At 34.1% G+C, this 15512-nt stretch overlaps 1 protein-coding gene across 1 annotated transcript in view; it reads right to left on the reverse strand.

Moving 5' to 3' along the window:
• Window positions 1-11955: 11955 nt before the first annotated feature.
• Window positions 11956-15512, reverse strand: part of LOC134807488 (putative solute carrier organic anion transporter family member 1B7) — a 75267-nt gene continuing 71710 nt past the window's right edge. The window contains exon 13 of the mRNA XM_063785884.1: window positions 11956-12918. Within this exon, the coding sequence (XP_063641954.1) occupies window positions 12720-12918 (199 nt within the window). The 3' untranslated portion in view covers window positions 11956-12719. The remainder of the gene's footprint in view (window positions 12919-15512) is intronic.

Below are 15512 nucleotides of genomic sequence, written 5' to 3' on the forward strand. Positions count from 1 at the left end.
ATGGTGCTGGGAAAATTGGCTAATCAGATGCAAAAGAATAGTATCGGACCCCTACCTCTCAGTATATATAAAAGTAAACTCAAGATGAATTAAATAATTAAATGCAAGACCTCAAACTTAAAATATTCTAGAAGAAAACCTAGGAAGTATTTATCTAGATACTGGATAGGAAAATAATTTATGATAAAGATCCCAAAAGCAAGTGCAACAAAATAAAAAATAAACAATTAGAATTTAAGCCAAAGAGCTCCTAAACAGTAAAAGAAACTGTATATGGAGCAAACAGGCAACCCACAAGATACGAAAAAAAATCTCCATACTACACATCCAACAAAGGACTAATATTCAGTGTTTATTAGCAACTTAAATAAATCACAACACAAAAACCCAACTGAAAAGTGAGCAAAGGATATGAGCAGACATTTTTCTAAAGAAGACATAGAAGCAGCCACTAAAAATAAAAAAATAAAAAATTATAACTAATTGCCAGAGAGATGAAAATCACAACCACAAGGAGATATCATTTCACACCTGTCAGAATTATTATTATTTAAAAGTCAAAAAATATCAGGCTTTGGTGAGGTTATGGAAGAAGGGAACACTTACACATTGTTGTTGGGATTGCAAATTAGTGCAGCCTCTGTGGAAAGCAGATCGAGTATTTCTTAAAGAACTACCAATTGGCCCAGTGATCCCATTACTAGGTATATATTCAAAGGAAAATAAATCATTCTATCAAAAAGACACAGGCACTCATGTTCCTTGCAGAACTATTCACAATAGCAGAGAATGGAATGAACTTAGGTGTCCATCAATGGTGGATTGGATAAAGAAAATATGGTATGAATATATTATGGAATACTACACGACATATGAAAGAATAAAATCATGTACTGAGTAGCAATATGGGTGCAGCTGGAGGCTATTATCCTAAGCAAACTAAGTAAGAAACACATGTTTCCACTTATAAGTGGGAGCTAAATCTTACATTTCCACAGACATAAACATGAGAAAAATAGACAGTGGGGACTCCAAGCAGAGGGAGAGACAGATGGGGACAAGGGACAAAAAATCTTCCTTTGGGATAATATTTTCTTTATCTGGGTGACAGAATCTATAGAAGCCCAACCCTCAGCACCAGATAATACACTCTTGTAGCAAACCTACACATGTACCTCTGAATCTAAAATTTCAAAAGGAAATTAAAATAAATAAATTTCATCATAAATAAATGGTCCTACTAGATATTTACAAAAAACTTTACCCAATAGTTGAAGAATGCATATTCTTTTAATCAGTGCATGGAAAAATCTCCAGGATAGAAATATGTTAGGACACAAAACAAGTCTCAAAAATTACAAAAAATCAAATTCATGTTAGGTATCTTATCCGACCATATAAAATAAAACTAACATTATAACAAGAGTAATATTAAAAACTGTACAATAAGTGGAAAGTAAACAGCATGTTCTTGAATGACCAATGAGTGAAGAAATTAATAAAATTTTAAAAATTCTTTAAAACAAATGAAAATAGAAACACAATATACCAAAATCTATGAGACACAGTATAATCGGCATTAAAAGGCAAGTTGCAATAAAGGCCTACATCAAAAACCTAGAAAGATTTCAAATAAAAACCTGAGTGTACACCTCAATCAACTCAAAAAAAAATCCAACCACACCCAAAATTAATAGAAGAAAAGAAATAATTAAGATCAGAGCAGAACTAATTGACAAAGAGTGTAAAAAAAATAGAAAAGATTAACATAAAAATGCTGGTTCTATAAAAAGAAAATGAAAATTGACAAACCATTAACTAAATTAAGAAAAAAAGACCCAAATAAATAAAATCAGAAATAAACAAGGAAACTTTATAACAGCTACCATAGAAATATGAAGAATCATTAGAAGATACTCTGAAGCACTATTTATTTCCAATAAATTTGAAAACCCAGAGAAAATTGATAAATTTTTCACTCACAACCTATCATGATTGAATGAAGAAGGAATAGAAAATCTGACAGGCCAAAAGCAAGTAACATGGTTGAATTAGTAATAAAAAGACTTTCAACAAATACAAGTTGAGGACTGTATAGCTTCACTGTTGAATTCTACTGGTTCTACTGGTACCATTCTTTTTAAGAAGAATTAACTCATTATTATCAAACTATTATAAAAATGTGAAGCCGAAGGAATTTTTCCTAACTCATTCTACGAGGTCAGCATAACACTGTAATCAAAACCCAATCAGGACACCAGGAAATAAGGAAACTACAGGCTAGTATTCCTGACAAACATAGATGCAGAAATACTCAATAAAATACTACAAAACTTAATTCAACAACACATCGAAAAATAATATAAAATGACTGTGTGAGATTTATCAAAGGAATGCAAGGATGATTCAAAATATGTGAATCAATAAGGTCTTATCAGTAGAACGAAAATCATGTGATCATCTTAATACAGAAAATGCTGTTGACTAAATTCAATATTCCTTCATGATAAAAATTCCTAATAAATTATGTGTAGAAGAAAAATACATCAATATACTAAAGGTCATATATGAAAAACCCACATCTAACTATTTCCTAAGTAATAGAAATCTGGGAGATTTTTCTCTAAGCAATGGAACGAGTATGTCCACTCTCACCATTCTTAATCAACACAATACTGGAATTTCTAGCCAGAGCAAATAAGCAAAAGAAAAAGAAGGGCATTTAAATTGGAAGAGAGGAAGTCAAGTTGTCCATTTTTGCAGATGACCTGATCTCATATATAGATAATCTAGAGACTCTACACAAAATTAATATACAAAAAATTAGTGGCATTTCTATACATGAATTTCTAGCTGAAAAAGAAATAAAAAAGATAAACCTATTTACTATAGCTCAAAAAAAGACCTATGAATAAATTTTGGCAAAGAAGTGAAAACCTCTACAGGAAAAAGTGCAAAATGCTGATGAAAAATATTGAAGAGGATACAAATAAATAGACATTCTGTGTTCATAAATCAGAAGAATCAATATTGTTAAAATGACACTACTACCCAAAGCGGTCTTCAGATTAATGCAATTTATATCAAAATACCAACAACATTCTTCACAGAAATGGAAAAAAATTCTAAAATTTTTACAGAATCACAAAGTCCTCAAATCATCAAAGCAGTATTGTGCAAAAAGTACAAAGCTAGAGTCATTAAACTATCATACCTCAAAATATACTATAAAGCTGTGGTAATCAAAACAGCACGATACACAGGCCAGTGAAACCGAATACAAAATCCAGAAATTAATTCACATATTTAAAGCCAACTGTTTTTTTTACAAAGATGCCAAGAACATTCATTGTGGCAAGGTTAGTCTGTTAGATAATAGTGCTGATAAAACTGAATATACATATGCAGAATAATGAAACAGGGCTCCCATCTCTTACTTTATACAAAAATCAATTAAGAATGGGTCATAGTACTAAATGTTATACCTGAAGGAACAAAACTACTATAAGAAATCATGGGGGAAATTTTTCAGGACATTGGTCTGGGAAAGATTTTATGAGTAAGACTTTTAAAGCACAGGCAACAAAAGCAAAAATGAATAAATGAGATTATAACAAACTAAAAAGCTTCTATACAGCAAACGAAATAATCAACAGGGTAAAGAGCCAGTCTACAAAATGTGAGAAAATATTTTCAGGCTACTGATTCAACAGGTGGTTATTATCCAGAATATACAAGGAACTCAAACAGCTCAACAGCACAGACAAGCAATTTAATTTTAAAAAGGGGGCAAAGAGTTTGTACAGACATTGCTCAAAAGAAGACATACAAATGGCTAACAAATATATCTTTTAAATGATCAACATCACTACTTAAAAGAGATGTGCAAATAAAAAACACCCAGAGGTAACATCTCACTCTAGTTAGAATGGCTATCATAAAAAAAAAACACGCAAAAAAAAAAAATGCTGGCAGGTATGCAGAGTAAAGAGAATTTTTACACACTATTGATAGTAATGTAAACTAACACAGCCACAAAGGGAACAGTATGGAGGTTCCTCAATAAACTACAACGGAAAAAACTTATGATCTAGCAACGCCCCTACTGGGAATTTATCCAAAGAAAATGAAATCACAATGTTGAGGAGACATCTGCACCTTGATATTTATCTTATTCCTATTCATAATAGCCAAAATATGGCATCAACCTCAGTGTTCGACAATAGATGAACAGATAAAGAAAATGTAAGATAGAAAGAAAGAAAAAGAAAGAAAGAAAGAAAGAGAAAGAAAGTAAGAAAGAAACAGAAAGAAAGAAAAAGAAAGAAAGAAATTAAGAAAGAAAGAGAAAGAAAGTAAGAAAGAAACAGAAAGAAAGAAAGAAAAAGAAAGAAAGAAAGAAAGAAAAGAATGTTCTTCCATTTGTTTGGGTCCTCTTTCATTTCGTTGAGCAGTGGTTTGTAGTTCTCCTTGAGGAGGTCCTTCACATCCCTTGTAAGTTGGATTCCTAGGTATTTTATTCTCTTTGAAGTAATTGTGAATGGGAGTTCACTCATCATTTGGCTCTCTGTTTGTCTGTTATTGGTGTATAGGAATGCTTGTGATTTTTGCACATTGATTTTGTATCCTGAGACTTTGCTGAAGTTGCTTATCAGCTTGAGGAGATTTTGGGCTGAGACAATGCGGTTTTCTAGATATACAATCATGTCATCTGCAAACAGAGACAATTTGACTTCCTCTTTTCCTAATTGAATACCCTTGATTTCTTTCTCCTGACTGATTGCTCTGGCCAGAACTTCCAACACTCTGTTGAATAGGAGTGGTGAGAGAGGGCAACCCTGTCTTATGCCAGTTTTCAAAGGGAATGCTTCCAGTTTTTGCCCATTCAGTATGACATTGGCTGTGGGTTTGTCATAAATAGCTATTATTTTTAGATACGTCCCATCAATACCTAATTTATAGAGAGTTTTTAGCATGAAGGGCTGTTGAATTGTGTCGAAGGCCTTTTCTGCATCTATTGAGATAATCATGTAGTTTTTGTCTTTGGTTCTGTTTATATGCTGGATTACGTTTATTGATTTGCGTATGTTGAACCAGCCTTGCATCCCATGGATGGGAAGAATCAATATCGTGAAAATGGCCATACTGCCCAAGGTAATTTATAGATTCAATGCCATCCCCATCAAGCTACAATGACTTTCTTTACAGAATTGGAAAAAACTACTTTAAAGTTCATAAGGAACCAAAAAAGAGCCCGCATCACCAAGTCAATCCTAAGCCAAAAGAACAAAGCTGGAGGCATCACCCTACCTGACTTCAAACTATACTATAAGGCTACAGTAACCAAAACAGCATGGTACTGGTACCAAAACAGAGATATAGACCAATGGAACAGAACAGAGCCCTCAGAAATAGTGCCGCATATCTACAACTATCTGATCTTTGACAAACCTGACAAAAACAAGCAGTGGGGAAAGGATTCCCTATTTAATAAATGATGCTGGGAAAACTGGCAAGCCATATGTAGAAAGCTGAAACTGGATCCCTTCCTTACACCTTATACAAAAATTAATTCACGATGGATTAAAGACTTAAATGTTAGACCTAAAATCATAAAAACCCTAGAAGAAAACCTAGGCAATGCCATTCAGGCCATAGGCATGGGCAAGGACTTCATGACTAAAACACCAAAAGCAATGGCAACAAAAGTCAAAATTGACAAATGGGAACTAATTAAACTAAAGAGCTTCTGCACAGCAAAAGAAACTACCATCAGAGTGAACAGGCAATCTACAGAATGGGAGAAAATTTTGGCAATCTACTCATTTGACAAAGGGCTAATATCCAGAATCTACAAAGAACTCAAACAAATTTACAAGAAAAAAATAAACAACCCCATCGACAAGCGGGCAAAGGATATGAACAGACTCTTCTCAAATGAAGACATTTATGTGCCAACAGACACATGAAAAAATGCTCATCATCACTGGCCATTGAGAAATGCAAATCAAAACCACAATGAGATATCATCTCACACCAGTTAGAATGGTGATCATTAAAAAGTCAGGAAACAACAGGTGCTGGAGAGGATGTGGAGAAATAGGAACACTTTTACACTGTTGATGGGACTGTAAACTAGTTCAACCATTGTGGAAGACAGTGTGGTGATTCCTCAGGGATCTAGAACTAGAAATACCATTTGACCCAGCCATCCCATTACTGGGTATATACCCAAAGGAATATAAATCATGCTGCTATAAAGACACATGCACACATATGTTTATTGTGGCACTATTCACAATAGCAAAGGAACCAACCCAAATATCCATCAATGATAGAGTGGATTAAGAAAATGTGGCACATATACACCATGGAATACTATGCAGCCATAAAAAATGATGAGTTCATGTCCTTTGTAGGGACATGGATGAAGCTGGAAACCATCATTCTCAGCAAACTATCGCAAAGACAAAAAACCAAACACTGCATGTCCTCAATCATAGGTGGGAATTGAACAATGAGAAGACTTGGACACGGGAAGGGGAACATCGCACACCAGGGCCTGTTGTGGGGTGGGGGGAGGGGGGAGGGATAGCATTAGGAGATATACCTAATGTAAATGACAAGTTAATGGGTGCAGCACACCAACATGGCACATGTATACATATGTAACAAACCTGCACTTTGTGCACATGTACCCTAGAACTTAAAGCATAATAAAAAATATATATATAAAGAAAGAAGGAAGGAAGGAAGGAAGGAAGAAAGAAAGAAAGAAAGAAAAAATCTGCATATTTAGAGAGATGTAGAGAATACTATTTAGCTATAATAAAGAATGAAATCTTGTCATTCACAGCAACACAAATGGAATTGGACAACATTGTATTAAATGAAGTAAGCCAGGAGCAGAATGTTTTGCACCACATGTTTTCACTCATATGTAAAAGCTTAAAAAAGTTGATCTCATAAAAGTAAAAAGTAAAAAAGAGGATACTAGACTGGAAAGGGTAAGGAGAAAGGAGGAATAGGAGGAGATTTATTAAAATATACAAAATTACAGCTCAAAAAGGAGCAGCAAACTGGCAGTAGTAGGGTCTTACTTTCAATAATCACATTGAATATATATAGACTGAATTCTGCAGTTGAAAGACATAAATTTGATGGAGTGGATAAAAATAACAAGGCTCAACTATATTTTCCCTACAAGACACTCATTTCACCTGTACAGACATGCATATACTGAAAGTGAATGAGTGAAAAAAACATACTCATACAAATAAAAACCAAAACAAAGCAAGAGTAGCTATACTTATAACAGATAAAATAAATCTCAAGTAAAAAATATATAAACAGACAAACAAGGCTACTATATAATGATAAAAGGATTAATAAAAGCATATAACAATCATGAATCCATACACAACCAACATCCATCAAAGCATTTAAATACATGAAGGATACATTAATCAATCTAAAGGGAGAGATACACAGTAATACAATAACAGTAGGGAATTTCAACACCCTGCTTTCTGCAATGGACAGATTATTTACAGAAAACCAAGAAGAAAACATCAGATTTAAACTGCACTCTAGACCAAATGGACCTAACAGACATTAAAAGAACATTCCATCCAACAGCTGAAGAATACACATTCTTCTATACTGGACGTGGTATTTTCTACAGGACAGATCATATTTTAGTCTACTAAAAAAGTCTTAACAAATTCAAGAAATTAAAATCATATCAAATATCATTTTTCATGAAAATGAAGTAAACGAGGAATCAACAATAGGAGGAGATCTGAAATGCTACATATACATGGAAATTAAACAACATGCTTCTAAACAACCAATAAATTGATGAACAAATTGAAAGAAAAATTTAAAAAATTTCTAGAGACAGAAGAAAATAAAAACACAAAATACTAAAACTTATGAAATACAGCAAAAGCAGTCATTAGAAGGAGGTCTATAGCAATAGATATCTACATCAAAAAAAGAAAAAAGCTCTCAAATGAACCACCAAATGAGGGATCTCAAGGATAGAAAAGCAAGAATAGACTACACTCACAATTAGGAGAAGAAAAGATATAATAAAGATCAGAGTACAATAGAGACTTAAAAACAATAGAAAAGATAAACAAAATAGAAAGCTGATTTTATGAAAAGATAAATGAAATCGACAAACTTTTAGCAAGACTAACCAAGAAAAAAAGAGAGGAGTAAAATAAATAAAAGCAGAGATAAAAAAGAAGGCATTACATCTGATACCACAGAAATACAAAAGATCATAAGAAACTACTATGATATGCCAACAATATGAAAAATCTAGAAGAAATGAATAAGTTCCTAATCACAAAAACCTACCAAGGGTGGGGCAGGTTGGGAGGAGGGGTGAGAGATAAAGACTACATATTGGGTACAGTATACACAACTCAGGTGACAGGTACATGAAAATCTCAGAAATCATCACTAAAGAAATTATCCATGTAACCAAAATCTGCCTGTAACCCAAAAACTATAGAAATGCAAGCAATTTATCAAACCTGCCAAGATTGCATTAAGAAGTAGAAAATATGAACAAACAAATAATGAGTAATGAGATTTGAAGCAGTAATAAACTCTTCCATGAAAAGAAAGTCCAGGACATGATGGTGTCATTGCTAAATTCTAGAAAATATTTTTAAAAGAACTAATACAATTTTTCACAAACTGTTCCAAAAAATTGAAAAGGCGGGAACTCTTTCAAACTTATTATATGAAGCCATAATTACACTGATTCCAAAACCAGAAAAAGACATAACAGCAATACAAATACTTGAGGTCAATATCCATGATGAATTTAAATGTAGAAATTGTCAACAAAATACTAGTAAACCAAGTTTAACATATTAAAAAAATTCAGTGGGATTCATATCAGAGATGCCATGATATTTCAACATATGTGAATCAATAAGCATGATACATTGCATCAATAGAATCAGATAAAAATTATATGATCATTTCAATAAATGCAGATGCATTTGACAAAATTGAACACCTCTTCATAATAAAAACTCTCAACCAATTAGGTACAGAAATAACATACTTCAACATAACAAAGGCCATATATGACAAATCCACAGGCAGCGTAATGCTGAATGAGTTGTTGAAAGGTTTTCCTCTAAGGAAACAATGTGAAGCTCCCCACTCTTACCGGACCTACTCAACATATTACTGGAGGTCCACAAAAGACTCTGAATAACTAAAGTAATTCTGAGCAAAAGGATAAAGCTAGAGACATCACACTACTTGCCTTAAAAATATACTACAAAGCTATAGTAATCAAAACAGCATTTTATTGGCCAAAAAAAATTAGAAAAGACAAAAAGTTCAGTGTAACCAAACAGAGATCCCAGAAATAAATTAACGCACTGACAACCAAGATTCAAAAAAGATGCCAAAAACACAAATTGAAGAAAGCTCAGTCTCTTCAACAAATGGTGTTAGGAAAACTGAATATCCACATACAATAGAATAAAGCTAGACCTCTATTTCTCACCACATACAAAATTCCATTCAAAATAGACTAAAGAGTTAAATGTAAGATATGAAACTATGAAAGTACTAGAATAATACAAGAAGAAATGCTACATAACTTCAGTCTTGGCAAGGATTTATTAGGCGAGATCTCAAAAACACAGGCAACAAAAGCAAAAATAGAGTAATTACATCAAACTAAAAAATTTCTGCATGGCAAAGGAAGCAATCAACAGACTAAGGAGAAAACCTACAGAATGGGAGAAAATATTTGCAAATTTTACATCTGACAAGAGATTAATATAAAGAATTTATAAGGAACTCAAACAATTCAATAAGAAAAACCTAATTTAAAAATGGGCAAAGACATTTTTCCAAGGAAGATATAGAAATGGCCAACAGTTATATGAAAAAAATGCTCAATATCACTAACAATCAGCAAAATGCAAATAGAAGCCAAAATGAGATATCACCTCATCCCAGATAGAATGGATAGCATCAAAAAGGCAAAAAAAAAAAAAAAATGCTGGCAATACTGTGGAGAATGGGAAAGTTTTATACACTGTTGTTAATGGAAATTAGTACAAGGGTTATGAAAAACAGTATGGAAGTTCCTCAAAAATTTAAAAATAGATCTATCATATGATCCAGCAATCCCACTACTGGGTATATGGCCAAAGAAAATGAAATAAATATGTTGAAGAGTCATTCTGCACTTTCATGTTTATTGCAGCACTGTTCATATTATCCAAGGCATGTATTCATATTATCCAAGGCATGTATTCATATTATCCAAGGCATGGAATCAACCTAAATGTCATCAACAGGGAAAAGGATAAAGGAAATGTGAGGTAGATATGCATAATGAACTCCATTCGGCCACAAAAAAAGATGAAATCCTGTCATTTTCAATAAAATAGTTGAGCCTGGAGAACATTGTGTCAAGGGAAATAAGCTAGGTATAGAAAGAAAAATACTGCATGGTATCATTCATGTGAAGAATCTAAACAAATTGATCTCGAAGGCATTGAGAATGGAATAGTGGTTATCAAAGATGGGAAAAACGGGAAGTGGAAGATGGGGAGAGGTTTTTAAATGGTAAAATGTTAAAGTTAGGTAGGAGGAATAAGTTGCTGTATAGTAGGGTGACTATAGCTGACAATAATGTACCTTTCAAAAAGCTAGAAGAGAGGATTTTGAATGTACTCACAATAAAGAAATGATAAATGTGTAAGGTAATCAATATGCTAATAACCATTATTTGATCATTACACAGTGTATACATGTACTGAAACATCACATTGTATTCCATAAATATGTACAATTATATGTGTATGTGTGTTTATGTGTGCATGTGTATGATCCCATCAGATTTTTTATATGACACCTACAAACCTAGCAAATGTGTGGTTTTCCTCAAGTTTCTGTTTGTGTAATTAATGTATCTTTTCTCTAGTTTACAGACTGGGGAAACATTAATACATATATTAATTATATATATTAATACTTTTTTATATAAGTGTGTATGTATATGTGTGTGTGTATCTATACATAGACACACACACTGGAAGTTACATATATATGTGTGTGTGTATATATATGTGTGTGTATATATATGAAGTTACATTTATGTGTGTGTGTATATATATAGGAAATTACATATATAGGTATTTGAGTATGTATATATATAACTTTCAGGCCATTTCCAAGATTCTAGTAATATTTATTTTGTGTGACTTTGCTATACTCAGGCATACCTTGTCTTATCACATGGCTTTCTGTCTATCAAGGAATACGAGCATCATGCGGAATTTTTTATAGCTGTCCAAGCTATATCACAAATGCTTGAATTCAGAATCTCTAAAGTAGGTCTATAATTATATTTGTTGAAATATATTTTTACACTTGACTCTGATACAAAAAAAATTTAAATCAATTAAGAATAAGAAACTACAACCTCTAGCATTCATTACAGTAGAGTTGTTCCTACTAGAAAATGCAATATTTAAATATTTGATCTCATTTTCCCTATTTCTTGCCTGGCTTGTAGAGATCTGGAAGATATCTTTTTGTGCATGATGAACCAACAAACAAGTATGCAAGAGAGTGACACAGATTTTATTTCTCCCAGAGAACAGACAGATGCAATGAAGACACATCTTATCAATGGATTTTGTTTCTCAAGTCAAAGTCAGCTTTTCTTAAACCATTTCCTTATGCAAGAAGATGGGGAGCTGAATGTGGAAAAATGCTATTCAAACAAATAATCTGATAATTGCCAATGAAGAGTGTTCTTTCTTCTCACTACAGATGAAATACAAGAGATGTATCTAAGACCAGAGCTTTTACTTTCTCTAACTGGAGTGAAATTAAAATTGATGGATATTTTATTTTTATTTTTTCTTCTTTTTTTCTTGTGATTGTCTTTTTTATTTTAGCCATTTAAGTACATCAAAAAAAGGCAACACTTCCTCAAAGTGAGTAAAAATGGAATCAAAAATCAAAAAAAAAAAATTTCCATAGGCCTAGCAGAAACTTAACACATGCTATAATATGTTGCCTAACAATTATACCTTGCAAATATTTGACTATTTCTATTTTTTCAATAGTATCTTAGTGGGAGTTTGGAAGAAAATACATCAAGGTGGCTAGCAAACACAATTTCAAATTATAAAGTAATAATATTTATAATTTCTGAGTAATGTACAATTTAACATGAAAAATAGATATCATTATAGCATAAATCCAGGCTAGATTTTAGGCCTAAGTAAAATGTCTCAATGGTTTTGTTTTGTTTTAAAAAAGGCATAAGGTTCTCTCCTTATTTAGGCTATTAATCTATCTCCGCCTTTTTACTTCCACTTGTATTCTAGTCATTGGTTTTATTAAGAGTTACAACTACCTGAGCAAGTACTTTTTCTTCTATTACATATTAACTATTCCTCTCACTTCAAATTTTTATGAATTATATATTCTAAACTACAAATGCTTGTGTAGCTATGTCCTAACCATGGGTACCATTTTTTATAGTTTGTTTCATTATAAATTCATAGGCTTATTCATTGTTGCATCATAAGTGAAGAATGTGGGAATTCTCAGTGAAAAGACTCAGAACACCACAAAAATAACGTCTTACGGAATCAATACATTAGTTGGAAACAGCAGCAAAATTATTTTTTTCCTCCTCTTAATTACATGCTTTACTGTTCTTCAGCAGAAGGTACAAAATGTTCACTGTCATTTAAGAATTCTAAGTTTGCTTCATCCATTACTTGTCTTTCATTTTCTGATACTTTGGTATCCTTTCCATGGAATTTTTTCTTTACAACAAAAATAAATACAGTAAGTAAAACAAGTACTGGGAATATTAGGGCTACTTTCAAGCCGAAGAAGGCTCTTCTGTGAAAAGAGAATAAAGAAAATAGATTATTAAATTGTGTAAAATATTTTACATTTTTTTCTCCCCAGTATGCAGACCTTAAAAGAAAAAAAAAACAGAAGTTATACATACAAATATTAAGAAAGCAATTCTGTTTATTCTTTTCATTGGGGAATAAAAAACTTTCCTATTTTTTTTTTTTTTTTAAATACAAAGCTACAGAAACTAAACTCCGGCTTTCTCTAGCCTTCCTCTGGGATGGAGAAAAATATACATCTCCAGCCCCCTCAAACCCTCTCGTTCTACATAAGGGCAGGAGACAGAAACTGAGAAGGAAGTTCGAAGTTCACAATCCACAGGTACAGGCTCGCTAAAAGATTGAGACCTTATCATAGAACTGTTGAATGCTACTTTTTCTCCAGCACCTTACACCACATTAATAAACCCTTAAATACAGCCGTTCCTTTTACCCAGTACATTTTGTCTGGCTGTCAAGAAAAAATTGCAAGTCTCATACTAAAAGGCAATAAACACAGTCTGAAAAGAATAAGACTTAAAGCCAGATCCAGGTATATAACGGACGATGGAATTATCAAAATGGAAATTTAAAACAACTATTATTAATTTGCTAAGGGCTCTAATGAATAATGTAGAGAGCATGCAAGAACAGGGGAGCAATGTAAGCAAGGAGATAAAAATTCTAAGAGCCAAAAAGAATCACTAAAGATTAAAAAATACTGTAACAGATATGACAAATACCTTAATTATTTTATTGTTAGGTAGATTACAGCTGAGGAAACTATCTCTAAGTATATTCCAATACAAACCTCCAAAATTAAAAGCAAAGAAAAGTAAGACTAGAGGAAAAAAAAAAAAAAAGGATAGCCAAGAACTTTGTGATAACTACGTGTGTATAATGGAAATACTTGAAAGGGAGAAAGAAAGGAACAAAATAAATATTTGAACTAAAAAGCACTGAAAACTTTTCTTGAATGAATGTCAGACACTAAACTACAGACCCAGGAAGCTCAGAAAACACCAAGAAGGAAAATTGCCAGAAAAATTATGCATAGGTTTGTTATTTTCAGACTGTAGAAAATCAAAGATGAAGAAAACATACTGTAAGAAGCCAGAAAAAAAAACAAACCTTATGTATAGAGGAGCAAAAGATTACATCAGACTTCTCTTCAGAAACCATGCACTCCAGAAGAGAGTGGACTGAAATATTCAAAGTGTTGAGAGAAAAACACCTCCAACTTACAATTCTATACCTGTGCAATTATCTCTCAAAAGTCAAGTTGAAATAAAGACATCGTCGGAGGGGCAGCCAAGATGGCCGAATAGGAACAGCTCCGGTCTACAGCTCCCAGCCTGAGCGACGCAGAAGACTGGTGATTTCTGCATTTCCATCTGAGGTACCGGGTTCATCTCACTAGGGAGTGCCAGACAGTGGGCACAGGACAGTGGGTGCAGCACACCGTGCGTGAGCCAAAGCAGGGTGAGGCATTGCCTCACTCGGGAAGGGCAAGGGATCAGGGAGCTCCCTTTCCTAGTCAAAGAAAGGGGTGACAGACGGCACCTGGAAAATCGGGTCACTCCCACCTGAATACTGTGCTTTTCTGACAGGCTTAAAAAACGGCGCACCAGGAGATTATATCCCACACATGGCTCGGAGGGTTCTACACCCACAGAGTCTCACTGATTGCTAGCACAACAGTCTGAGATCAAACTGCAAGGCGGCAGCAAGGCTGGAGGAGGGGCGTCCGCCATTGCCCAGGCTTGCTTAGGTAAACAAAGCAGCTGGGAAGCTCGAACTGGGTGGAGCCCACCACAGCTCAAGGAGGCCTGCTTGCCTCTGTAGGCTCCACCTCTGGGGGCACAGCACAGACAAACAAAAAGACAGCAGTAACCTCTGCAGACTTAAATGTCCCTGTCTGACAGCTTTGAAGAGAGCAGTGGTTCTCCCAGCATGCAGCTGGAGATCTGAGAACAGGCAGACTGCCTCCTCAAGTGGGTCCCTGACCCCTGACCCCTGAGCAGCCTAACTGGGAGGCACTCCCTGTAGGGGAAGACTGACACTTCACACGGCCGGGTACTCCTCTGAGACAAAACTTCCAGAGGAATGATCAGACAGCAGCATTCTCGGTTCACGAAAATCTGCTCTTCTGCAGCCACCGCTGCTGATACCCAGGTAAACAGGGTCTGGAGTGGACCTCTAGCAAACTCCAACAGACCTGCAGCTGAGGGTCCTGTCTGTTAGAAGGAAAACTAACAAACAGAAAGGACATCCACACCAAAAACCCATCTGTACATCACCATCAGCAAAGACCAAAAGTAGATAAAACCACAAAGATGAGGAAAAAACAGAGCAGACAAACTGGAAACTCTAAAAAGCAGAGCGCCAATCCTCCTCCAAAGGAACGCAGTTCCTCACCAGCAACGGAACAAAGCTGGATGGAGAATGACTTCAACGAGTTGAGAGAAGAAGGCTTCAGACGATCAAACTACTCTGAGCTACAGGAGGAAATTCAAACCAAAGGCAAAGAAGTTGAAAACTTTGAAAAAAATTTAGAAGAATGTATAACTAGAATAACCAATACAGAGAAGTGCTTAA

The sequence above is a fragment of the Pan troglodytes genome, chromosome 10 (assembly GCF_028858775.2).
Source record: "Pan troglodytes isolate AG18354 chromosome 10, NHGRI_mPanTro3-v2.0_pri, whole genome shotgun sequence".
In the NCBI taxonomy this organism is placed as follows: Eukaryota; Metazoa; Chordata; class Mammalia; order Primates; family Hominidae; genus Pan; species Pan troglodytes.